The 26,416-nt window shown below is 43.0% G+C and overlaps 1 protein-coding gene across 2 annotated transcripts; it reads right to left on the reverse strand.

Annotated features, from left to right (window-relative positions):
- Window positions 1-2,184: 2,184 nt before the first annotated feature.
- Window positions 2,185-17,957, reverse strand: HSDL2 (hydroxysteroid dehydrogenase like 2). 2 transcript variants are annotated; one of them, XM_014889222.2, is made up of 11 exons: window positions 17,873-17,957; window positions 14,905-15,068; window positions 14,399-14,497; window positions 14,147-14,261; window positions 9,142-9,245; window positions 8,106-8,204; window positions 5,582-5,776; window positions 5,000-5,071; window positions 3,485-3,673; window positions 2,933-3,061; window positions 2,185-2,478 (listed from the first exon to the last, which is right to left on the reverse strand). In XM_014889222.2, the coding sequence occupies exons 1-11, from the start codon at window positions 17,887-17,889 to the stop codon at window positions 2,366-2,368; spliced, it is 1,296 nt and encodes a 431-aa protein (XP_014744708.2). In that variant the 5' UTR covers window positions 17,890-17,957; the 3' UTR covers window positions 2,185-2,365. The 2 variants fall into 2 exon arrangements, with proteins under 2 accessions (XP_014744708.2, XP_088012770.1); XM_088156644.1 differs by having other exon boundaries at window positions 16,764-17,874.
- Window positions 17,958-26,416: the final 8,459 nt, after the last annotated feature.

Raw genomic sequence — 26,416 nt, forward strand, 5'->3', positions numbered from 1 at the left:
AAAGAGACCTGCAAGCATGTTGGGACTGTCCCGTGGAGGCCACACGGTGTTTGCAGAGCTGAAAGCCCATCTCACTGTCTCCAGGACACTCCGGGCCCAGCTGACAGTGCTCACCGGGACCTTGCTCGCCACCTCCTTCCCGAGGCTGCATTTCCCCGTGCCCAGCCCGGGCTGAGGGCTGGCACTGAGCCGCAGCAGGGCAGGGAGCGCTGCCAGAGCGCGCTGAGCCAGGGCAGCGGGCACAGCCAGGGCGGCCTTGGCAAGGTAAAAGGACCACGGGCAAAATACCAACATTAAAGGAGTAGTTCCTGAAAGGTGAGGGCGCTCCACGTTTTCCTGCGAGCAGCTGCGGGGTCAGGAGCTAGCTCCAGGTGGATGCTGCTCCGTTGGAGGGAAGGGCATTTGGGAGAGCAGAGGGGTGTCCTCCCCCTGCCCCCAGGTTTCTGCAGTGCAGAGAGCAGAGCACTGGATTTCTTGACAGCAACCAGCAGTATGTATGCATTATCACCATCACTTAAGATGTTTGATCTCCTCCAGAGGATTCTGGTTTCCAGTGCCGGATTTTTCCCTCCAATCCCACGTACAGCCTTTGCTTCCATGCACATGACAGCACTCCTGCTATTCTTCAGCTGCCAGATCTGAGAAGACTGACAGTAATCTGGAGTCAGCAGTCCAGCTGTCAGGGACTGAGTGGTGACCACCTCAGACACCACAATGGGGATGGCAAGCAGACGCTGCCCAGTGAAGTCTGAATCTTTTGGGCACAGCCTCTGGGACTGGTAGCACTGGTAGGTGGTTAGGGCACACAAACCTCATGGAGCCTCAGGCTGCTGGCCGAGCTGAGCAGAGCCGTGGAGCCCAGTCCAGTGTGTGGGCTGGACTGGGAGTGGTCACTTCACAGCCTACTGGCACTGCCCCCTGGCTAGAGCCACCCTTGGCTGTGCTGCCATAACACAGGATAAGTCATCTCCCTCCTTCAGCACCCCAGACCCTTGTGCCTGGTGAGAAAGAAACCTATCTTACTGTTTTTCAAGATTCCAGAGATTGCAGGGCAGAGCTGAATTAGTTTTATACCAGAATTCAACTGCCTTACCTCATTAATATCTGCAAGTATCTGAAGGGAGGCTGCCAAAAGTATGGATCCAGGCTCTTTTCAGTATACCAAGCAATAGCCCAAGAGGCAATGGGCAAAACTGATGAACAGGAATTTCCACTCAAATTATAAGGAAGAACTTTTTTACTGTGCAGTTGACTGCACACTGGAACAGGCTGCCCATAGAGATGGCATGGACTCCCTCACTGGAGATATTCAAGAACCATCTGGACTCAATTATGTGCAATGTGCTTTAGGACAGTGCTGCTTGGACCAGATGACCCAATGTGGTCCCTTCCAAACTGACCCATTCTGTGATTCTGTGAACTGTGATAAAACAATACAGATGTGACCTTCTCAATGCAGGTCACAAGCAGTTTTAAACAAGCACAGGCTTCAAAAAGTTGCAAACTTTTGGACTTCTAAGTTAATTAAGAAATAAATCCTGAGTCTTGCAACCTTCTCAGCTTGCTCAGAAGAGCTAATGATCCAGATTCTGGGCAGTTTTTTTGGCCACCATTTTAAGAGGTTGGTCCATTTGGCTTTGCAGATGCTGTCACATGAAGCAGCACCCCATGTGTGCACTCGGGCACTTACAAAGTGAAGGCATGCATCATTTTACCAGTGAGCTTAAATCTTTACCAGCCAAATGGAAGGAAAGGGAAATGACTGGCTGCAGGGATGTAGGAGGGTAGGGGAAGAGAGAAAGCACATGAGCATGCATGTGTGCGAGTGTACCTTTGCATAAGAAGAAAACCTGCTTATCACTCAGTATGGCTGTGCAGCCAAACTCAGTGCAATGCAGAGGTATGAGAGCACACGTAGGTAATAAACTCATGAAAGGAAAGAAAAAATTGATATATTAATTTACCAGGTGTAACTGAAGCTCTGTTAAACTATTTACATTACTTCTAAGATAGCTTAGTAAATCAGGCATAGCACTTCTAGCACTGATCTGCAGGGTGACATCTGCTCTACCCACCCTTTCTATGGGATATGAACACAATCAACTGTGTGGGAAAAAAGTCCCTTCAAATGTCCTACATTAATCCAGAGGAGCAGAAATAAAGAAAACACCTGGAACCTAAGTGTATTCTTGAGAAGGAATTAGTTTAATCATGGACACCTTCTTAATGAGACTGAGTTATTCTATAAAAATCTCACATTTTATCAGTATTTCTCATACTGCATCAGAAAAACAAGGACTAAAAATTTTAAACAGCATTGCAGTTATATATGAAAGGCCACTGTTGTGCTACTATGGGTTTCCCCTCACAGTTTAGAACTAAGCTGCGAAAGCATCTTCTCGAGCTTTATTGCTAGTGCCATGTTTCCTTTAATCGTTAATTTTCCAGACATGAAGGCGAGAGTTGGCTTTAATTTACCTAAAAAGAAGAAACAGAACCATCAGAATATCAAACCAATTGGAAAAAACCTTTGCACAGGAAAACGTAACGCCACCACAGTGAAACCTTAGCATCTATATGGCTACTAAATGCTCCTGGTAAAAGCAGTGGACATTTAGGAAACACTGCTCAGACATGTGCAGAGCACAAGTCCAACACATTGACTGGATTCTTTCTGAAGATACACTAGCTGCTAAAATGTCAGTACTTGGTTAATAAAAGCAATGTAACCTTTGGTACTCTTCCTGTTCTCAGGACACAGGAGTACAGAAAAATCCAAGCGGCTCTTGCCTGCGCTTTCCCTTGAGCCACAAAATGCTGGAAGTTCCTCCAATCCCACATCACAAGGCCAGAAGCCGCTCTACTCCCCCAGAGCAGAGGCTTTTCTGGGCCCCGGGACGTGCGTCCCTTGACAAAGGCCTTTGTCCCTCACCTGTGAACATTTTCACAAAGTCGGCGCTTGACATGCTCATAACCACATCAGCTGCCACAGGAGGCTTTCCGAAGCCAGCGCTCCCACCCTTGGTCTTCAGGTCAATGTACCAAGTGCCTCCACCATCACCTGGACAGAGTGAAATGAGGTGACAAGGCAGCAAAGAGTGCTGGGCCCTCCCTCTCCCTTGCCCCTCGGTGTGCTCGCAGCAGCTCCGTGGCAGTCCACACGCCAGCAAGTGCTCTGCAAGGAGTCACCCCTTGTCCCCTGTGACACCCCAGGCACCACGTGCTGGGGCCATGGGCAGGAGAGCCCAGAGGCTGCTCTTGGCTCACTGAGCTGCTGGCAGCTGGCGCTTCTCCTGTGCCCCTGAGAGCGCCCTGACTGTGGCAAACGAGACCTGTCTGTCCGTGGCCACACCAGCCCTGTCTGTCTGGGGCCACACCAGCCCTGTGTGGGGCAGCAGCGCAGCTTGAGCAGCTTCCAAAGTGTTTTTGTTTGAAAACACCCAGTGCCTTTTGCTAGGCTGGGCTGCACAAGCGAGGGGCTTACCAGACAGCTCAAACTGGAAGACGCCCTGAGTATTTCTCACATACTCTTCAGTCATTGCCCCTTGAATAACTCGGAATGTCTCTGCAACAGGACCCGATGGCTTGGCTGCAGCAGATTCTGTCTGAATCTTGGCTCCATCGGCTCCTTCCTGCTGGGATCCGCTCAATTTCTTCTCCTCTTGGGAAGCACCTATGAGAAAGGTTTATTTTTCTCTTTCAAATGCAAACCACTTTAAAAATGAATGTAGAAACATATACAGAGAACTCCATTTGAAAAGATTTAAGCTTCAAAGTAGGGAAAATTATTGTTTTACCATTTCAGACTGAACACTGATAAAGGATGCTTTCTCCACCCTGCAATCTGAACATAAATTCTGCAATAAATTTCGACTTTTGATTGATCAAAAGAAAAGTGAAAATATAATCCCAGTAAAATTCTAATTCTGACTGTTTACAGATGCTCACACAACAGTTTTCTAATGCAATCTATACACTACTCCTGCCAACATTAAAAAGAAAAAAACAGTTCCTTTAATAGCCATCACTTTCATCCCAAAATACTTCTGTCTTGTCTATCTTGTAAAAAACATGACTATTTTCATAAATTATCCTGCAAAGGCTTCTAGGGTGGAAATCAATTTACTGCTTTGATCAGTGGTTTACTTCACCACAATGAACATGCACATTTAACAATAAAGGAAAGCTTTTGCAATTTACAAAGCAAATCAACTTGAACAGCCTCTTAAAATGCTGTTCAAAGTCTCTTAGGTATCTTCAGTATCAAAAAATACTCAGGTCTGTTCTGTGAGTACCCACAAAATAACCTGCACTGGGAGCCCAAGGAACCAACACCACCTGTCCCAGGTAGGATGGTCCTAGTGCGACTGCTCACACTAGGGAGCATTTCCCACAGAAAGGAAGACTTCCAAGTTTGCCTCCTCTGCCCTGGCCTTATCCCTGTTTTGATGCTCCTATAAAAGCAGTTCAACATTCTTACTTGCCTTTCAACTTAGAATAAAATTCTGAAAAAGCAAAAGCAACAAATTTCTAAAAAAAAATTCTACATTTCATCCAAGAGTTACTTTAATAGTGTAAATTGTGCATGTTTCCTGTAAGAAGCTTTGGAGGCTTTATGTTTATTCTTTTGTATAAATGAGCAAAGCAAAGGAGATATTCCTGCAAAATATGCTGTTTGCAGTATAATTTCCTTTTCCAGCAGTACTTACACCTGCGACCTCCTTACTACCACAACTCAGATGATAAAAAAAAATTCTTCAAAATAATGCACTGACTTTACTGACCATGAAAGTCCTGCAGGAGGTATGATTTTTTCCCAGTTTTAACTACATAGTCACTTCCATAAATCTTACTCTCCAAATGAGAAAAGGGTTTTTGTTAAAAAGCTTGAGAGGAGTCCAAATTTATAGGGGAAAAAAGAAAGAAAGAGGGCATTCATTAGTGCAAAATGAAATTAATTAGGGAAATTATGGACTTAAACACACAGTGCTTTTCCTACCATGTCTTTTTTGCTTCATAGCCGTAGTGTCAATTTCAACATCTAAGAAGAAGTCAGGCATCAGAGAGTGACCTAAGAGGGAGGAAAAATGTAATAATAAATCCAAGTAAATGGGATGTGCACAGTAGAAATCCATTTCACCTGAAACTACAGTCAAGTAGTACTATATCTCAGTTTGTAAGTTAATTTGAAGGAAAAATATATCCTGAAATAACATGTTTAGAGTTTAGTTCATTTAAAATCTGATCTTGAATGCGTCTAAGGTTACAGGGAAGAATATCAGAGAAGAAAAACATAAAAATCTATCTCCTGAGCTGTTAAATAGTAATATATACATCTACAGTGCAGGTAGGCATTCTTTTCATTAAAGAATTTCTAAATTCTATTTAACAGGCATTTAATTACTAAACTCTCAATGGATCCATATGGGCTTTCCAGTAAGGCACGTTCTCCAAGCTGAGGCAAAGCAACATTTTTTATAAACTAATTTAAGAACCTCGGGAAACAAAACTGTATTAATATTCTCCATATATCCTTCCCTCCTTCTTGAACTTACTTCTCACCTTTAAAGATCTCTTTTACCTGGTGCAATTGCATAAACATCAAAATCCTTAACTCCTTCTTCTCTCAGCAGAACTTCATCAATAACAAAGTTCCCAGTGAAAGTTTTTGGTTTTGTCAAAATGCAATATGCAGCATCTGCCAGGATGTCCGTTTTCCTGCACTGTTTTTCTATTCCAGCTCCTCCCAGCATATCCATAGCAGCTGTATGTATGGCTAGAAAGTTTGGAAGGTAAGAGAACAAAGGTTTAACACTGATGACATGGAATTCTCATTTCTTTCACAAGTAAACAAAATGTATCTTTCTTTCAGACAAAAGGAAACTCTAGGAAAACAGAAGCTGTGAAATACTACCAACTAACAAATAATTATTTACAAGCAACAGTAAAAATTCATTAAACAATCACAGGAATCAAAAAGGCCACAACATTTTACGACATTCACATGTATTACATATTCACATATGTATTTATCAACCCACAAGTTTCCACCAGTTGTTCAGGACATGAAAACCTAACAGGACAACAGTTTTCCTCAAAGTGAATGTATGACACATCAGTTATAAAGAGGAATAATCTTTGGTGATTATCACACTTAAAGTTTTGATGGTTTATTTTAGTCTTTTGATAACTCCCATGAACTTCTAAGGTGTTTCTCCTAAGTTAATGAGAAACCAAATAACAAAACCTCACATTACTTGTTCAGTATTTCTCAGAAAGGCTGTGTTAGACATAAGAATAAAATCCACATCTCCTAGGCTTCTGATTCTTTTATTAAGCAATTCTATTCTGTGCCACTCCACTGGTCTTCTTTATGTTTCTCCCATGGTTGCTAATAACATTGTGGCACACTGCTGTCTATGTCTGTGATTTGTTCTTCCAGGCTGATGTATCGGCCGCATTTTTTTTTCATCCTACTCCATGGAAAGGCTGTCTGTGCATCTTTTGACACTGGCCACCTTACTGTTTTTCCCTCATATATTCTGCTTCATTAGTTTTTTCCATCTGCTGTTTAATACTCAACACTCTACCCCCAAGTTTTGAGACAGATTCACAAATCCTTTCCCACATATCAGGACATATATTTTTGAGGTTTTCCTGGGGCACTCAAGAAGCAAGTATGTGGAGACAAGTGCACATTTCATTTAACTGCCTCAGAAATAAAACAATACAACACACATTTGAAACCTAAAAGGTCAACTTTGACTTCACCACAAGGTAATCCATATTCTTAAGTTATGCATGTAGTTGCCTTCAGTACACCACAGATGAAGACCTTATAGTCTTCAAAATAGTACAAGTTTTGTGATGATATAATTATCATGAACAATATAATTATAATTTTAAAAGTCAATCCCTTACCAAAATATTTCTGTGGGTAGAATTCACAGAGTGAGTAGAACTATGAGGCATCCATTTACTGGAAGCACTTAAGATGCAAGCATCCAGACCAATGAAAAAGCCAACTGTTTAACTGTTGATCACCTACTGTATTCAAGCTGAGGAATTTTACTGATTTTTTCTGAAATAGTTGAGTTTTTCTCACATTTCTTACTTTAGAGAAAATAGATCAGAGACCTCCAGTTCCCACTAAAGGTTAAAAGGGGCCTGCAAATCCTAACAGGAAAATACTGAAAAGTGTCTGTGTACAAAGACTTCCAAAACTGGAGCACCATCCTCAGAAGACGACCTCGGTTCATACTTTTATCTCCTCTTCCTTCTTCCCTCCTTGCACTCGTTAAGGAAATAAACACTGTAGTAATGTTTTCTAACACAATGACTGGGGTTACACCACTAAAGGGCAGGATTATTCTCTGTCTGGTATTGATTTTAACACCTAGTATCATTTCTGCCCCTAGATATACGTGGCGAAAAGAGACTGGCCTCCTTGGCAAACAGCTGGCCAAACCTCAAACAGCAGCCCTTATCCTCACTGACCCACACAAAAGAAATTGAAGCTAATACAACATAGAAGCATTGAGCTATTTTTCTTCCAGAGAGCTCTTTAATTTCTTGTAATTTGCAATCAGATGGTTCTGTGAAAAACTCTTCACAGAATTGCACTGTGCCAAAATTTCTAGGAAAAGGCCTTTTAAAAATTATTTCTGCATGTACAGAAGTATCTATCTTGCCAGTAAGCTCTCGCAGTTTAACTAGCAAGGAATTCTAAATAGTAGTACATACACAGATGTTCAATATCCACTCATTAAAGCACACAATTATTTCTGTGATTCTGTCCAAACCAAAACATAGGGTGCATCAGAAAAAGAACAGGCAACCCGAACACTACAGACATGCTTCAACCAACCGTGTGGTTTCTAACTAGCTGAAGATGAGTTTAGATCAAATTGGCAATAGTCTAGTGAAAACTAGCAATGAAAATCAGAACCCGTGCAGGATGAAAAAATAATATATAAAAGAACTGCTTAGTCACTTGACCTATTCCAGAAGAAGTCTGAAGTATAGTGTATTCAGTGTCAAATAAAATAAGCTTTAGCAAACAAAATACAGAAAGTCAGTATTTCAGCAATATTAAAAAAAAATACCTGTTTTAGGCCATAAAGCATTGACAGCAACTTCTCCTCTAAATTCTTCTGCCATTCCCAAGACACACATGGACATCCCATATTTAGAAATGGTATAAGCTAAGACAAGAAGTAAAAAAACAAATAAGTTTACACTCTATGTAATATCTAATTTTAATTATGAAAGTAAGATAAAACAGATAATTGGTTCACAAAGAAAATTCCGGATTTTCAGAAAAAACAGTACTTTCCTAGAGTCAAAATCTCTCCCTTCTACCTGCCATCTCCATCAGATACTAACTGTCATCTTTTCACTACAAACTAAACGAAAGGTACACATGCTCTGCCAAAAGTAAACCCGAAGCCCAGCTGCATGGTGATTTTGTCATGCTTTTTATACACAGCACACTGACAAGAGTGATCAATTTTTCTTAAGATGCCTAAGGCATATTAGCTGTTAAGGACCAAACTAGTATCTGATAGACCAAAAAAAGTGGGGGACAGGAATTCTATATCCTTGTCACCCATGTACTTTAAGAAGGGAAACTTTCTTGGGAAAAAAAGAACTGGAACTTGCTGGAGTTTAACATGACAAGTATCCTAACAGAAATTTTTTTCTACAGTTTTAAAATGACCAACACTAACTTCAAGATAACATAGAGTTCTTTTCCCACCTCATAATTTCCATACTAAAAGACAACGTTGAGCTTTATCCATAGTAAAAATATAATGAAACTGAATCAGTAAGAAAATTAATTTTGGGTTTTAGTATATATTTGGAGCAGAAAATATGTAATCCTAACAATTCCCATAGAAAAGCACAGACCTACCCTGAAAAGAAAAAGAATGGATGGTGCCTTGAAATCTGCCCTACAATTTCCCACAAAACAATTTCTTGTAGGTCAGGTACAAAATGCTTTGAGGAACCATTAGTGCCAGTCTATATGTAGTGCTAAAGATACAAGATCTGGCATTCTGCACTGGCACTACTGCACACTTCACCAGGTACTTACATGTTTCTCACAAAATAGCAACAAAGGCTCTGATTGCTACTCACCACAATGATTTTTGAACCACATGGGATTCAGATTCATAGGTGGGCTAAGGTTCAAGATATGGGGGTTCTTACTCTTCCTCAAGTGGGGAAGGCATGCTTTAGACCTGAAAGACAGATTCAGATGTATCAGTCGCCTCTTATTTTATGGAACACCTAAAATTACAGCAAAAACAATACTAGTAGACCAGTATCTTCACAACAGCCCAAGACAAAGCCTCTTCTCGTATCAACAGAAGCAAAGAACAACAAAAATGTATCTGCCACAGATTACTTATATAGGCCTAGTATTCATTCCTGTGAATTAGACAACATTCTCCAGCCAGTGCATCAGCTTTGACTAAAGCTAATTTTCCAGATACACAGAAGCCATAATCTCCTTATAATAGTTCTGGTAGGGGCAACAAAACACTCTAAGGCAACAACCTAAATTAACGGTGCAGAGCATCATTTAGTCATAAAAATAATCCCGTCTGATCCCATACCTATTTCTTCTTTAAAATCATACTGAAGAGAGAACAGTGCATACCAGAATGTTATCACAAATATTCCAAAGAAAACTGAGAATCTACTGTCTTCTAAGAGAATTCTACTTTGAATTTACACACCTCTGTAAATTGGAACTTTTACTTTACAGAAACTGTCTTTTGACTTCAGTTTTAGCACTAGAGTACATGTTTGTATTTGATTTCTGCTTGAGAATTTTTAATCAAGCTTCACAGGGGAAAACACCACCAAATATGATGACATATTCCACCATGTTGGAATATGTGACCAACTATTCACAAATTCCAACAGGACTCATGCATACTCTCAGCCACAAAGAGAACGACTTCAACACCTTCAATAACAAAATCACCATAGTAGTAAAGTATAAATACTTTACCACCTCCTGAACTGTCCTAGGGTCTCAATGCTTTTCAGTGGCAGGTTCACTAACAGATGCCTCAATTTCTTAATGCATAGGAAACAAGAAACTTAGCTGCCATTATTGAAACTTGGTGGGATAAATCCCACGACCTGACTGCAGCCATTGATGGCTATATCCTGCTCAGAAAGGACATGGGAGGTAAGAGAGATGGAGGGGTTGCCCTCTACACGAAGAAGTGGATTGAGTGTGATGAGCCATCTCTGAAGAACAACCTGTGAACTGAAGAAGAGAAACAATGAGCAGGTAAAAGCCTGTGGGTAAGAAACAGAGACTGAGGCAACAAAGGGAACCCTGTGGCTGCACTACAGGTCCCTGACCAAGGGTAGCCTATTGATGAGACCTTATTGCTCCAGCTATAGGAAGGATCACACTCACAGGCTATTGTCCTGTTGGGAAACTTGAGCCACCCCAGTGTGTGCTGGAAAAAGTAGCAGAGCAAGGTGTAGGCAATCCAGGATATTTCTGCAATGTATGGAGCATAACTCCTTAATCCAGGTAATAACCTACCAGAAGGGATGCCATACTAGACCTGAAGGTCACAAACCTAAGTGAACTAATCAGGGACTCCATGATGGAAGACAGCCTGGACTGCAGTGATCACACACTGGTAGAGTTCACAGTTTGGCGGGAAATGGGTCAGGCAAAGAGCAAAGTCAGGGCCCCGAGCTTCAGAAGAGCAAAATTCCAGTTCTTCAAGGAGTTAGTCAATAGGAACCCTTGCAATGCTGCCCTCAGAAACACGGGAGCATAACAGAACTGGAAGATCTTTAAGGACACCTTCCACAGAGCACAGGAGCTAGTGATCCAATGGCACAAGAAATTGGCAAGGAAGGCAAGAGACTGGCATGGATGAGTACAAGAACTGCTGGTCAAACTAAAAGACAAGAAACAAACGCATAGCGAGGGGAAGCAGGGAAACGTATCCTAGGAAGAACATACAGACACAGACTTGTTGTGTAGGTTTGGAGTGAGGAAAGTCGAAGTGAAGCTGGAGCTGAACTCTACAAGGGATGCAAAGAATAACAAGAAGGGCTTCTACAGATTTGTCAGTCAGAAAAGAAAAGCAAAGGAAGTATACACACACATACCCCAGGATAAGCAAGGCTGGAAAACTGGTGACAACTAATGACAAGAAGGCTGAGGGACAACTTTTTTTGCCTCAGTCTTCAATGGCAACTTCTCTTCCCACACCTCTTAAGGGGTTGGACAGCAAGACGGGGATTAGGGGAGAAAAGTGCTTCCCACTTTAACTGACGATCAAGTTTCTGATCATCTGAGGAGCCTGAGCATACACATGTCCATAGGGCCTGATGACATGCATCTCATAGTCTTGAGGGAATAGGCTGATGTAGTTGCCAAGCCACTCTTCATATTTGAAAAACTGTGGATTCAAGTGTCTGGAAAAAGGAAAACATACCAATGTTTAAAAAGGGTGGACAGGAGAACCCTGGGAACTACCAACCTGTCAGCCTTGCCTCTGTGCCTGGGAAGATCATGAAACAGATACTCCTAGAATCAGGAGGTGATCCTAGGACAGGGAGGTGATATGGGACAGTCAGAGGATCTTCACTAAGGGCAACCAGATGATCAACCAAATGGCTTTCTATGATGGAAGAACTACACCAGCGGACAAGGGTAGCACTACAAGTGTCATTTAGTCTGTACAGTTTTAGAGAAGGTTACTCATAACATCCTTCTGTTTAGCTTGGGGAGAGAAGATTTGATGGGCAGACTGTTCAGTGGGTAAGGAACTGGTTGGACAGTGGCATCCAGAGGGTAGTGGTCAATGGCTCAAAGTCCTCATAGGCATCAGTGACAAGTGGTGTCCATCACAGGTTGGTATTGGGAACAGTGCTACCCATGTCTCCGTCAATGCCACAGACAAAGGGATCAAATTTGCAGATGATCCCAAACCGAGTGGTGCTGTTGACAAACCTGAAGGTCAGGATGCCATCCAGAGGGATCTGGACAAGTTTGAGAAGTGAGCCCATGGGACCCTCACGAGGTTTAACAAGACCATGTTCAAGGTGCTGCTCGTGGCTCAGGACACTCCCAGTATCAACACAGGCTGGGGGATGAATGGATTGAGAGCAGCCCTGTGAGCAGGACTGGGGGTGCTGGTGGGTGAGAGGCTGCACATGACCCAGCCCAGAAAGCCAAACGTGTCCTGGGCTGCATCCAAAGCAGTGTGGACAGCAGGGGAGGGAGGGGATTCTGCCCCTCTGTTCTGCTCTGGAACACTGCATCCAGCTTTGGGATCCCCAAAGGAAGGACACTGGACTTTTGAAGTAACTCCAGAGGAGGTCACTAAGTCGACTAGAGGGATGGAACAGCTCTCCTGCAAGGACAGGCTGAGAGTTATTCTGTTTGGAGAAGAGCAAGCTCTGGAGTCACCTTACTGCAGCTTTCCAGTACCTAAAGGGGCTACAAGAAGGTGGGGGAGGGACTTTCCACAAGGGCATGGAGTGAGAGAACAAGCGGGAGGATTGCTTTAAATTGAAAGAGGGTGGGTTAAGATTAGATATTAGGAAGAAATTTTTTATTCTGAGAGTAGTAAGGCACTGGAAGAGGTTGCCTAAGAAATTGTAGATTCCCCACCCATTGAGGTATTCAAGGCCAGGCTGGATGGGCTCTGAGCAACTTGGTCTATGGGAGATGTCTCTGCTTGTGGTGGCAGCTTGGAAGCAGACAATGTTTTAAGCTCTCCTCCAGCCCAATCCATTCCATTATTTAACAATTCCACGATTCTATGTCAACGGGTATACTCTGTAAGATGGGGCATCCTCCCTAACACCATCTCTACACAGACAAAAAATCCACACCTTTTTTTTAAGCTATTGTAATTTTCTGAACATTAAACTGAAAGTAGGTCTCTGCAACTTAGAATCAGAATCAACATACAAAGCAAGGAGAAGAAAGGACAAAAATGCTCCACTAGGTTTTCTCAATGAGAATTACAAAAGCAATGACAAAGACCATTCCCTTGAGCGATACTGATTTTTCTTATGCTCTTCCACTTGCAGCAAACAGAATCTGATTTTTAATCTTTTCAAGGCAGAATAGGACCAAAAATACACTTTAAGAATTCCCCATTAATTTGGAATAGCTACATGTAACATCAAGAAAATCACTGCTGCTACTGGGCAGGGAGGAGAAGACTGAACCTGCCACAGCAATACAGTTGAATCCATTCAGCAATTTCTAAAGAGCTGGCAACCAGACTGACCTGCACAAAGGAGAATGACAAGGAGATCAGAGGACTGGACTAGATGACCTTTAAAGGCACCTTCTAATCCAAACTATTCTATAATTCTGTGGTAATACTTTGATACAAAACGCTCTGATCACACCAAAGAACATCCAAATTTAGAGAATCTCCATCATCCTACGGGCTTTTTTTAATAAACCCTGTGAAAATCAAAGTCTTCATTTTAAGACAGTGCTTTAAATGACATCCTGCTAATGTAACAATGATTCAACCTGCTAAATCCACCTCCAAATATGTGCAAAATAAGGACCCTGGGAATTGTGAAATCAAATCTTGGTATGTTTATTTAAATAAATAATAGAATTGATAAGCAGAAAGCAGGTGGAGAACACCTTAGATCATTAAGTTACATCTCTAACATCTCCCTTTGAAGTATAGTGAGTTATACAATGTTTCTAAACATGAGAAAGAAGCTTATGAGCAGAAAACTGACAAGTAAGATTTTGACTTGATGTATGCAAAAATTTAGACATTTTGCTTGAAATGAAAGAGCATCAGCATTTAACATAGCCAAGCTGGAGCTTCATTTGAAACAAATTACTTTTTTCTTCCTATATGCATGGAGGAGCTTGTGAACATTTAATGACCACAGTAATAAGGTTTCTGTTTACTCCAATTTGCAAATAATTCTTGGAAATATTAATTGAAATCAGTTGACCAATAATGGAGCAATTTCGTGTGAGCACATGCAGAATATCTGCACTCAGATTCTAGGGCAGCAAGATGACAGCTACGGAATTTCTCAGAAAAATTGAAATAACATCATACATTCTATTACAATTGCTTTGCTTCCTTCTCTCAGCACTTACGTAAGATAGGTTCCTCGTACATTGACATCCATCATAAGATTGACCTTCTTCGTTGCTGTTTCCAAAGTGCCCGTCAAAGAGATGGCGCTAGCATTATTCACCAAAATATCAATCCCTGGTTTTAAAGTAAGCCATTTCACATTAGCATTTAATGGAAAAAAACAACCCCATGAGTAAGGCAGGCAGTTCTTTTTTCTTTTTGTTTGAACAATCTGCCTGTTAACACCTGCCTTCCCCCACACCTTAACTTACCTCCAAAAGTCTTCACAGCTTTCTCCACAGCATTAATGATTTGCTGTTCTTCCCTCACATTAACAATGCATGGCAAAGCCTTTCCTCCAGCTGCTTCAACTGCACAATTAAAAAATTTAACATTTAAAAATTTGCTCTCATATGGGACAACTAATATGAACCTTCTGACAATCTCTCGGGCAACGACATGCTTCAAGACAGCAGTGAAAATCACACACTCAAATTGTGACATTTTAACTCGTTGTATGAGGAACAGGGAAGCCAAAACCAAATCTTAACACTGCAAATATTCATTTCACACATCTCAAGTAGCATAGCATTTTTTCATTTATATACACACACCCATCTTCATTACAGTAACATTACAATATTCCTGGGAGGGAGGAAAACCACTAAGCTTATTTCAGTAAAGGTGAACTGTAACTAAGAGTCTATGCATTTTTCCACTCAGGTACGGTAATTAAGGGTATACACCCAGCCCAGCACCTTCCTTTGTTACAACTTACTTTCTTCTGCAGCAGTGTAGATAGTCCCTGGAAGAGTAGGATGAGGCTCAGCTGTCTTGGCAGCTATCACAATGTTGGCACCATCCTTGGCAGCTTTCAAAGCAATGGCCTTGCCAATGCCCCGGCTTGCACCTGTGATGAAGAGAGTGCATCCTGCCAGTTTCCTAAAGGTGAAGGGGGAAGTGGATAGTAAAAAAGGAGGAGAATAAAGAAGAAGCTGTTAATTATTTATTTTACCAGGCTCTAAGGGTAAATGCAATTAGCACAGCCTCCCAACCAGAAAAATGCCTTCATCCTTTTACTAAGAAAACAGCCTGGAGAACACAAAAAGGATGGGTACTGCTACAGAAAGTATCACTGGTGTAAGACCAGACTCGAAATTTGCAAACACCATAAAGAAGGTTACACAGGCCACTCACACATTTCTCTCTTTCTGTAAAAAGATCCAACATACTGTTTTACAATGGAGCTGCTATGTTCTGCAACAATGGAAAAGGAGTAATTTCTAAAAACAAAATGCGAGTTTCCAAGAAGACAACACACCTACACAGATCTCTGTAATCTATTAACAACATTGCTCTAAACACAAAAGACTGATATCTCAATGTGGTATAAAGTACCGAGTCTGGAACCACAATGCTATATGCAAATGCCAAAAGCTTTATTTTCAGAAATGGCAATTTTTCTCTTAAATCTCCTACACTCAACACTTTCGCAATAACTGTGTGTAGTCCAATGGGTCCTCCAAATAAATAGGTCCAATCAACTTAGAGACACTAGCAACTTTTAAAGCCTAAGAAGGATACCTGGCAACAGAATATTTCTGAATTTTTGAAAACAGAAATACCAACTCCACAAACATATTCAAAGATAAAGCCTGTTAAACAACAGGTTTCGCACATGAAGGAATGTGTCTTTCAGTGTTCTGCATAATGCTCCTGTTGCTTTATGTAACACTCTAGCAAAACTCAGGAGGTTCAGATTTTTAACTTCAGCTGAAGAATTCATATAAACCAGGTGCAACAGTGACTTCACTTTTGCTTGCACAAACCTCACATCACAAATGTTACAAAACGTTCCACTCTGAGCTTCGATTAGTTTCTTTTCAGACTGGCCCAAACTTAGTATTGTTTCTCCCCCTGTGGTTTCAGATGTGTTTTTTTCCCCCTCTAATCTGAGCACATCTATCTCTCAAATGCTCTCTAGGAGAATGCTTGCTTTCAAAAGGCAGAAAATTGGAATGGGGCAGAAAGAGGGGGATGCCTCTTCTCCTGAAGAAGCAAGATGAAGCATCTACTGGATTCCAGAAAGTCAACCATGTCCTGAAGATGGCATTTCAAACAGCTTTTATCCACAAAATCTTAAGGCTCCTAGAAAGGCACAGGAAGAAAAATATCTAGAAAGAACAGTGAACCACCAAAAAATACTGCCATGAGTTCAGTCACATGCACAGTGAACTGCACATGCACATCAACTCTGGAATACAATAGTCAAAGTGTAAAACTCAGTGAAATAAGGCCAAAATCTAGTGTCTACCTTCAACCAATCAGTATGAGGTCAGTATTATACACCTTAGTCATGGAAGACGTAAATGGGGTCCAATGGGAGGCAGCTCTGGAGAAGAAAACAGCAGAGAAAAGCTGATGGGGCTTTATGCCCTGCCTGGTGCTGGAGTGGTCTACTCAGGAAAACAAGAAGGTGTATCAGGAGACTAGCAGGGCTGTGCAGGGAACTTGTGACTCATCTCCCACGCAAAGTGTTATTCAGGGAGTGGGTACAAAGACAGGACACAAAGAAGGAATTAGAAACACTACCAGGGCAAAATTATTGTGGTGGTGTCAGGAAAAACCAAAGCTCACCTGCAGCAGAAGCTTGTGAAGGACATCAAAAGCTCACAGACCTCTGCTACACTGGTAGGAAAAGCAGGCCCTTTGCTCAGTGGAGTGGGTGAATGCAAGTCTTTCAACACTGCCATAATACTTTTGCTTCATATTCAAGACATGATACTATGATCTGGATGCATGTGCAGCCTGACAGGTAAAAAACTGGTTGGCTGGTCAGGCTCAGAGGGTGGTGGTTGGTTAGTCACATTTACAAGACTAAGGATTTATTTCTTAATTCACTTAGCAGCCCAATAGTTTAAAGTTTATAAAGCATATTTGCCCTGCTAAAATTTCTTATGGTATGTATTGTGAAGGTCACATCTGCATCACTTCCATCAGAGATGAATTCCACTAATAAGACAGAAAACATCAAATTCACATCTGAGCCCTACAATCTTGAAAAACATTAAGATTGGTTCATTTCTCACCATAGATGGCTGCCAATAAAGACCTTCAGTGTTAAAAGGGATACTTTTAATATCTTACACAGATGTTAGGATATAATAACCCTGTTTATAACACACAGGAATAAATAATAACTTATCTTCCCAGCTGTTAGCAGTGTTGGCCTCTGAAACACCAAAGAGCAGAAAACACCTCTAAACTGAGATTCTATACAGGAAGAAAATTTGACTGCCAGGTAAGACAGTAGTAGACGACTTAATATTACACAACAATAACAAAAATAGCAATACCAACAACAATAGTAGTAATAATAATAGTAAGTAATTATACTTTAATACAAATGTTCCATATGAAATTACTGATAAACTGCCTAATTTACACTGATTTACAGTAATTTCCTCCAAAAACCGTTCCCCTTGCAAAAGGCCCCGTTCAAGCTCCCTATACGACCCGAACTGCTCGTCCCAGGGCTCCGGTGCTGCCTCGGCTGGCCCGGCCCCGCAGGGACACGCGTGTCCTCCGCTACAACCCCTCGCCCTGGGCCGGCCGCGAGTCCCGCAGGGCGACAGCGCCCAGGGGTGTCCAGGGGTGTCCAGAGAAGCCGCCGGCCGCAGCTCGCCCACCCCGAGAGGCCGCGGGCGGCGGCGCAGCGCGGTCCCGGCGCGGCGGGGTCACCTTACCCGGTGTTGGGCAGCATGGCGGCGGGGGCGGCCGGGCCGGGACAGGGCCGGGCCGGGCCGGGGCACGCCCGGGGCCGCTCCGCTCCGCTGCGCAGCCGCCGCGGCCGCTCGGGGCGGGGCCGGGGCCGGGGCCGGGGCCGGGGCCGCTCCTCCCGCCGGGCATCGCCGCTCTGCCCGAGGCTGTGGGCACGGCACAGCGCGGGAGCCGGGGTCCTAGGTGCGAGCTAACCTGAGGCTGGAAACAGGCCTACGCGGGATGAAGGGTGGACCTGGAATGCTTTCCGCATCCTTCCGTTCTCCGCCGTGTGTGTGAAACTTTGCTTTGGTCTCTTGCCACTTGCACTCAAATCACTGGAGCTTTGCCTCCATCTCATCTTAGGGAGTTCAGTGTCCAGTTGAGGGCTCCTAAGGACTAGAGAGACGAGCTGCTGGAGTCAGTCAAGTGAAGGAGCACAAAGAAGATTCGGGGCCCGGAGTATTTCTGAAGGCAGACTGCGGGAGCTGGGCTTGTTCAGTCCAGAGATGACCAAGAGGGGATCTCCTTAATGCATATAAACATCTCTAAGGTGGATGGCAAGACCATGGTGCCAGACTTTTCTCGGTGGTGCCCAGAGACAGAATAAGGAGCAGCGGCCGTAAACTAAACCACAAGAATTCCACTGAAACACGACAAATAACTTCTTTATGTTGAGGGTGGCAGAGCACTGAAACAGGCTGTCAATGGAGGCTCTGTCATCTGCTCTAGGTCACCATGCCTTGACAGGGTGGTTGGAGTAGATAATCTCTAAGGGCCCTTCCAACTCTAATGATTCTGTGATTCCCTGTTTATTAGAAAGCCTGCAGTAGGATCCTCTGTCCTTGTTCATCTGGCCACGCCTATCCTCTCCTTCATCCTCTCCCCCAGTACCTCTCTTATATCACAATAACTATGAGGTCAGCTCTTGCCTCCATGCCCTGCATATGTAACTTTTCCTCATTCTCCCTCTGCTGCCTGATGAAGACTGACCTGCTCCTATCTTTGCCATGCTGACCACCTGTTTACTGTGGTTAGAAGATCTTCCACCAAGTTCCATCTTTGGCTTGTCTTTCCCCCTTTGGCTCTCACAGAAATTCTATGCAACACCCTGAGAGGGCTTCAGGTTTCACCGGGAGCTGATGGCAGAAGGGGAAATCACCTGGTAGGGCTGAACCTGCTGGAGGAATTGAGACAATGGTTTTACTGACTTCAACAGAAATCAAAGTGAGCTCTGAGCAGATGGACTATTCCGTGTATAAATATAGTGGTGGTTATTGGTTCATTTCACTGCAGTTCACAGTGTCACAGGGCTGCAGACTTTCTGCATGACTGAGGCATGAGCAGGCTAAAGGGCCCAAGGGCTGTCTGAACACTTTTTAACTGTAACGTCTTCCATTCCACCTGCTATTCCAGGGTTGACATCCTGCACAGATGGAAGTGGTAGTGCTTTGCTTCTTCTTCAGGCATGCTTTCCCTTCGTTCTCCCTGGAGACACTCAGCCCCAATGACCAAGGCACGGCTTGAATGCCATAGCTGCATGCCCAGACTGTAAGCCTCGTGCCTGCAGTGTCCTCCGTGGAAGTGAGCCATCGTGTCTGTGTGTAGAGCTGCCACTTTCAGCCATATTCTCAAGTACCTGCAGGAGGAACCCCTGGGCATCATGGTTCAGCCATCTTCCTCTCGAGTGTTTGTTTTGTTGTTTTTCTCTCCAGTGTGTAATAGGGGAACTGAAGTGATGGGGTTTTTTCTGTATCAGGAGGGTCAGTTTGCCTCTTGGAAGGTTTTTTCGTCATGAGGGGCAGAATGCATTTGAACAGTCGCTACAGAAGGTGGAAGCCTCGGGCGCTGGGTTTCAGCGGTGTTGCCGCTGCCTGTGCGGTAGCCCCGCAGATTCGCCCTCCCTCACTCCGAGTGCCGAGCAGGCGGGCACGGGTTTACCGTGGGCTGAGCAGCCTTGCATCTGTGCTTGCAGTCCAGTGCTCTGTTCTCTGCACTGCAGAAACCTGGGGGCAGGGGGAGGACACCCCTCTGCTCTCCCAAATGCCCTTCCCTCCAACGGAGCAGCATCCACCTGGAGCTAGCTCCTGACCCTGCAGCTGCTCGCAGGAAAACGTGGAGCGCCCTCACCTTTCAGGAACTACTCCTTTAATGTTGGTATTTTGCCCGTGGTCCTTTTACCTTGCCAAGGCCGCCCTGGCTGTGCCCGCTGCCCTGGCTCAGCGCGCTCTGGCAGCGCTCCCTGCCCTGCTGCGGCTCAGTGCCAGCCCTCAGCCCGGGCTGGGCACGGGGAAATGCAGCCTCGGGAAGGAGGTGGCGAGCAAGGTCCCGGTGAGCGCTGTCAGCTGGGCCCGGAGTGTCCTGGAGACAGTGAGATGGGCTTTCAGCTCTGCAAACACCGTGTGGCCTCCACGGGACAGTCCCAAAACACTTTGCTGCTGCGCTTCAAGACTTTTCTTCTTCTTTTAATGAATATATCTCCATATGAATATAAAAAATGGTAGAAAAAGGAAAAATTTAAGGGAGTTAAACTGAGGAAAATCATTTGTGCAAGATCATACAGCACGCATGGGGCATAGTTCACTGGTATTCCCATCCCATGGTCTGCATGATATTGTTTCCCCCATGTGCACTCTAGTGAATATTGCTGTTATTTCAACATATTAAGAAGATAATTTTTAGCAGAAGAACCATTATATTTAAAATACTCACTTTAAACTCACTACTATTTGATTGGAATATTAAATAACATTTGGATATCTAACAACAAATGTTAAGGACGCTCTTGGTTATACTATTAGTAAAAGCAATTCCCAAATTTGGTAAAAAATGTAAGAATTTATTACAAATAAATAAGGGGTGTGAAGAAGAGTTGAGGTGAATTTTCTGTTTGTTGTAATTTCTTAGTAACAAAAAAACTACATAGTTATATTACATGATAATAATTAAATTGGTTGGAATTCCTCAACTCATAACTATGTCTTTTTTTACTATATACCAGCAGAAGACATGGTTTCTCAACTTCAAACTTTTTTTCTTTGCAACTTTGAAAGATTTCTAATTCTGATGGTAGCAGTGAAGACAGAATGATGTAGAAAAACACTGTATATACAAGTTGATCAGTTCTGGTGATAATGAATGCCTTCTGGATTTCAAGTGGATTGGTTTGGTTCTTCTATCAAGAATTTGTACTCTATTCAGGTTATTTGCCAAAACCCCTTTTCTCATGTGGAGGGTGAGATTTATAGAAGTGGCTACAGAGCCTCTGTACTTAAAGCTAGTGAAATAATGGTACCTACCACAGGACTTTGAAACATTCAAGGTTTATAATTAGTACCTTATTTTGAAGAACCCTTTTTTATAGTGAAGGTCACAGGGGAATATTGCTGGAAAAAGACATCAAATGGAAAATAGCACATTTTTCAGGATAGTCATATAACCAGTCTTGCTAAATTATAACCAGTCTGTCTTGCACCCTAGATGAAGTTTGCACAATTTACACTCTCTTAGATGAAATGCAGAAATGTTTTGGTTTGGTTTTTTTTGTTTTTTTTTTTTTTTTTTAGAAAAGCATTGCTTTTGCTTTTTCAGAATTTTTGTATGTCAGGTTGAAAGGCAACAAAGAGTGCTGAACTGTTTTTATAGGAGTGTCAAAATAGGGATAAGGCCAGGGCAGAGGAGGCAAACTTGGAAGTATTCCTTTCTGTGGGAAATGCTCCCTAGTGTGAGCAGTCGCACTAGGACCATCCTACCTGGGACAGATGGTGTTGGTTCCTTGGGCTCCCAGTGCAGGTTATTTTGTGGGTACTCACAGAACAGACCTAAGTATTTTTTGATACTGAAGATACCTAAGAGACTTTGAACAGCATTTTAAGAGGCTATTCAAGTTGATTTGCTTTGTAAATTGCAAAAGCTTTCCTTTATTGTTAAATGTGCATGTTCATTGCAGTAAAGTAAAATGCTGATCAAGTTGATGTGTTTAAACAGAATTCTCTGTATTTTAAGTAGAATTCTCTGGATCTTTAAGCTGAGTCTTGAAACAGAACTCACTGTCCCTGTCCCTTCCTTTGATCTCTGATCCAGATGGAAGTTGATGGTATCATTCTCCCCTTTAACCCTTCTTTTAAATGTAAAAAGATGCTATCAGGTGGGTTAAGCAGATGTTGCTCAATGTTTATGGAAAGCTTTTGTATTTTATGACCTGCCTGGCAATTGTCTGAGAAGATGACATCTTCTTTGACACTCAGTCTGAGGTTCTGCATGTCCTGAATGGAACTTCGCTTGAAACTGAGTAGGGGGCATCTCCCCAAATGACCACCAGGGACCACCAGAGACCCCCGAAGAGGCCTAGGAAGGTGCAGTGACACGTACTGCATAACATTGCACAAGTTAAGTAACTATGCAGTAGACAGGGGATAATTATGTATTAGATCGGCAAGTTTATGTAGATTTCAATGTGTGAATTCTCTCACGTTTTAATCCTTGATCGGCTGGATTTGTGGAAAATCTCTGCCTTGCGTCTTGGGCAGAACAAACAAGGTCTCCTTTCTAAACCCTTTGTCTGTGTTCAGAGAGTTCAGAAAGATGGCAACAAAAGCAGTAAATTTATTTACAATTTAGAGGCAGAAGAATTAATTTATTGGAGGTGCTGCCCAAGCATTCAAGGAACAGAAGAAATTAAGAGGATCCCAGCAGGAAGGAGCCAATGGAGCCAAGGTTCAGACAGAATCTGCTGCAGCCAAGCCATCGGGTTCTGTTGCAGAGACATTCCGAGTTATTCAAGGGGCAATGACTGAAGAGTATGTAGAAATACTCAGGGTGTCTTCCAGTTTGAGCTGTCTGGTAAACCCCTCGCTTGTGCAGCCCAGCCTAGCAAAAGGCACTGGGTGTTTTCAAACAAAAACACTTTGGAAGCTGCTCCGCTGTGCTGCTGCCCCACACAGGGCTGGTGTGGCCACGGACAGACAGGGCTGGTGTAGCCACAGACAGACAGGGCTCGTTTGCCACAGTCAGGGCGCTCTCAGGGGCACAGGAGAAGCGCCAGCTGCCAGCAGCTCAGTGAGCCAAGAGCAGCCTCTGGGCTCTCCTGCCCATGGCCCCAGCACGTGGTGCCTGGGGTGTCACAGGGGACAAGGGGTGACTCCTTGCAGAGCACTTGCTGGCGTGTGGACTGCCACGGAGCTGCTGCGAGCACACCGAGGGGCAAGGGAGAGGGAGGGCCCAGCACTCTTTGCTGCCTTGTCACCTCATTTCACTCTGTCCAGGTGATGGTGGAGGCACTTGGTACATTGACCTGAAGACCAAGGGTGGGAGCGCTGGCTTCGGAAAGCCTCCTGTGGCAGCTGATGTGGTTATGAGCATGTCAAGCGCCGACTTTGTGAAAATGTTCACAGGTGAGGGACAAAGGCCTTTGTCAAGGGACGCACGTCCCGGGGCCCAGAAAAGCCTCTGCTCTGGGGGAGTAGAGCGGCTTCTGGCCTTGTGGTCTGGGATTGGAGGAACTTCCAGCATTTTGTGGCTCAAGGGAAAGCGCAGGCAAGAGCCGCTTGGATTTTTCTGTACTCCTGTGTCCTGAGAACAGGAAGAGTACCAAAGGTTACATTGCTTTTATTAACCAAGTACTGACATTTTAGCAGCTAGTGTATCTTCAGAAAGAATCCAGTCAATGTGTTGGACTTGTGCTCTGCACATGTCTGAGCAGTGTTTCCTAAATGTGCACTGCTTTTACCAGGAGGACTTGGTAGGAAAATAATCTGATTTGTTTCATCTCCCTCAGAGAGTGGAGTCATATGGCCTTTTCTTAGTTAAATCAGTCATAATCTAATAACTTCATTAAGTAAAGGGATACAATATGTGATGTAATTTCCTCCTGTTTCAGAGTGTTTTCTCATTCCATAAAATGTATTTACTGGTTAAGTAGTGTTGGACAGGAGGCAATGTCAGAACTTTCATAGTGTTAAATCGTTACACTTCTTAGTAAGTGTGATTTCCACAATTATCAATATTCAAAATAGCTCCAAACCTTCTTTAACATGCTTCAAAATGGAATCATAAGAGAAGAGATTAAAAACGAAAAATAAAAGAGGTTATCCATTAAGTTAATCATTGTAATCAAATTCTCAGAAATGTTTTTACAGATGGACTGAAAAGCAAATTTTGCTTCAATTAACCAGCCTCCTCCTTTACAGCAAATGCTTCAATATTGTGAAATACAGATAGATACAAATATTTGGAAATACTTTGCTAAATCCAGATGTTGGAAGTGTATGAGATTTAATCATAGATTCTGATTTAGCATTTTTACCATGTGGATAAAACTATGAAGTATAACCCAAACCAGAATTTCTAAAGCAAACAAAAATCTTACTCTAGGGATATTACTGTTTCCTGTGCACAGCCTGTATCCAGATCCTTTTAATTTTCTGATGATTCTGTTTCTTCGATTTAGGTAAGTTAAAGCCATTCATAGCTATTATGCCAGGAAATTCTAGTATTAAAAGCGATATGATTCTAACATTGAGTCTGGAAAAAGACGCTGCTATAGTTAAATTTTGAACTCTAGCAGAATACTGGTCTTTCTTGTGTAACTACAATGCTGTTTTAAAACACTCATTGTTTGCTGATGCAGTATAAGATCAATAGGTTTTGTAATTGCTACAGAAGTCACAACTCAGTTTGATTATAATACACAACAGCGAGCATGGCTTTTTAAAACAGCTTGCTGTAAGGCTTGAAAGAACGATTATGTCCCAAAACTCTGGTGTTTCAAGAACAGCTTTTTAAATTTTCACTTCTTTTTTTTTTTTTTTCTGACTGCAAACTGTCCTGTGTCACTGTGAGATGTAAACCTCACAGAACTTTATTTCTTATATTTTCTCATCTTTAAATTACCTGATGTCTCAGGAGATATGAGTTCTCATCCCATGATTAGGGGGTGCACAGCATGCTGCTAGTGGACTGTAAGAGCTGAAGTCAGCACTAACTTTCCTCTGACTGGGAGACAAACAGTATATTTCTGTCCTGTACTGGTTTCACAAAGCTTGTATGAATTGACCACCCCTATCAGGCGTTATTTAAAAAGGCTGATGATCTTGAACTATTGAAAAAGTCTGCTGTGCACTGTTAGAACAAGACCTACAATGGATGCTGTAGTAGAAGAATTATTGCAGATATTTGCCTTCTGCAGAGGATTTCTACATGAGGTCACAAGTGTGTTTCATTTTACTCTATTCCTCACTTCACAAGTCTTAACGCCGATAAAAACAAAGTGGCTAAAAAACTGTAACTGTTTTGCTATTGTGAATAACTGGAGAGAAAGGTACAGTTTTTTGAGGGATGATACATGAAGAGAACAGCTCCAAGACGCGCATAAGAGAGACAAGATCTGCAGGCTGCTGACACTAGTGAGCAGGACTGATGGCTCATCATACTGCGAAGGAAATGCGACCCTCAGGTGCTCAAGGTCTGTGTTTTGACGTTTTCCCTTCCCCGGAGCCGGGAGCAGGCGGTGCCGGCAGAGGGAGCAGGCAGCACACGGAGCGGGGCTGGCTTGGGCACCCCGCGGGGCCGCCAAAGCTGCTCTGCTGCCCCGCCTGCGACAGGCTTGGTCAGGGGCTACACTCACCAAAGCCCACCGACACCTTTTCCTGACTAAAGCACGGTGGGATAGAGTGAGATAAGCAGGTTTGCAGCGACTTAAAAATCTGTGTCTGTGCCTTGCAACCTCTTACCTCCCTTCCCTCTTTCCTGGTATAAAGTTCCTACTCCAGAGCAGGAATAAGGGAGGGTACCTATTTCTAGATGACAGAGCACCAGGACTTGTCATATTTATTTGGACCACTGAAATAATCAGTGAGAGTAATGTTTTAGGGAGAGACTTGCTTTGGAAGAGTGTTAACTGAATGCTTAAAATTTGACAAAAATCAAACCCAGTGAATATTCCTATAATGTCCATGTAATCCATATAGTCAATATGATGGAGTCTTGATTAATCTTAGTTCTATGCAGCATTCTCTCCTAAAATAAGAGAGTGCTTTGTATAGCAAAGTTAAGCTCTAATTAACTAAATATAACTAGCTCAAGCAATAGTATATGGAGTCAGTATTTCTTACTGGGGTGGGCTGTAGCTCTGCTTCCCACCATTTCTACCAGGGGCTGAGAATAAGACTTTGCCAGCTATCTAGGAACAGTATCATCACACCTCTTGAGACAGATTTACCTGCACAGAATTTGATCAGTGGGGTCCATACATCAGCTTGAAGCTACTGTAGGAGAAAAATAATAGAAAAAGAAGGAGGTGCCTGACAAGTGGCTAGCCAAGAAGTGAAGAAATGTGGCCCCCAGAAGAGTGTGCTTTCCAGAGTCAGTGAGCAGTGAAGCTAAGGAAAGTGACTATAATTATTGTTGTCAGGCTTTCTCCTCTGTCAACTTTGCCCTTGGTATTAGGTCCCAGCCAAGCTACCTCTTGGTTGATGTTGTCAGTGCTGGCAGGATCACATTTAAACGGTCACAGATGGTGTGTGTCAGTCACT

This window comes from Sturnus vulgaris, chromosome Z, assembly GCF_052056855.1.
Source record: "Sturnus vulgaris isolate bStuVul1 chromosome Z, bStuVul1.hap1, whole genome shotgun sequence".
Classification (NCBI taxonomy): Eukaryota; Metazoa; Chordata; class Aves; order Passeriformes; family Sturnidae; genus Sturnus; species Sturnus vulgaris.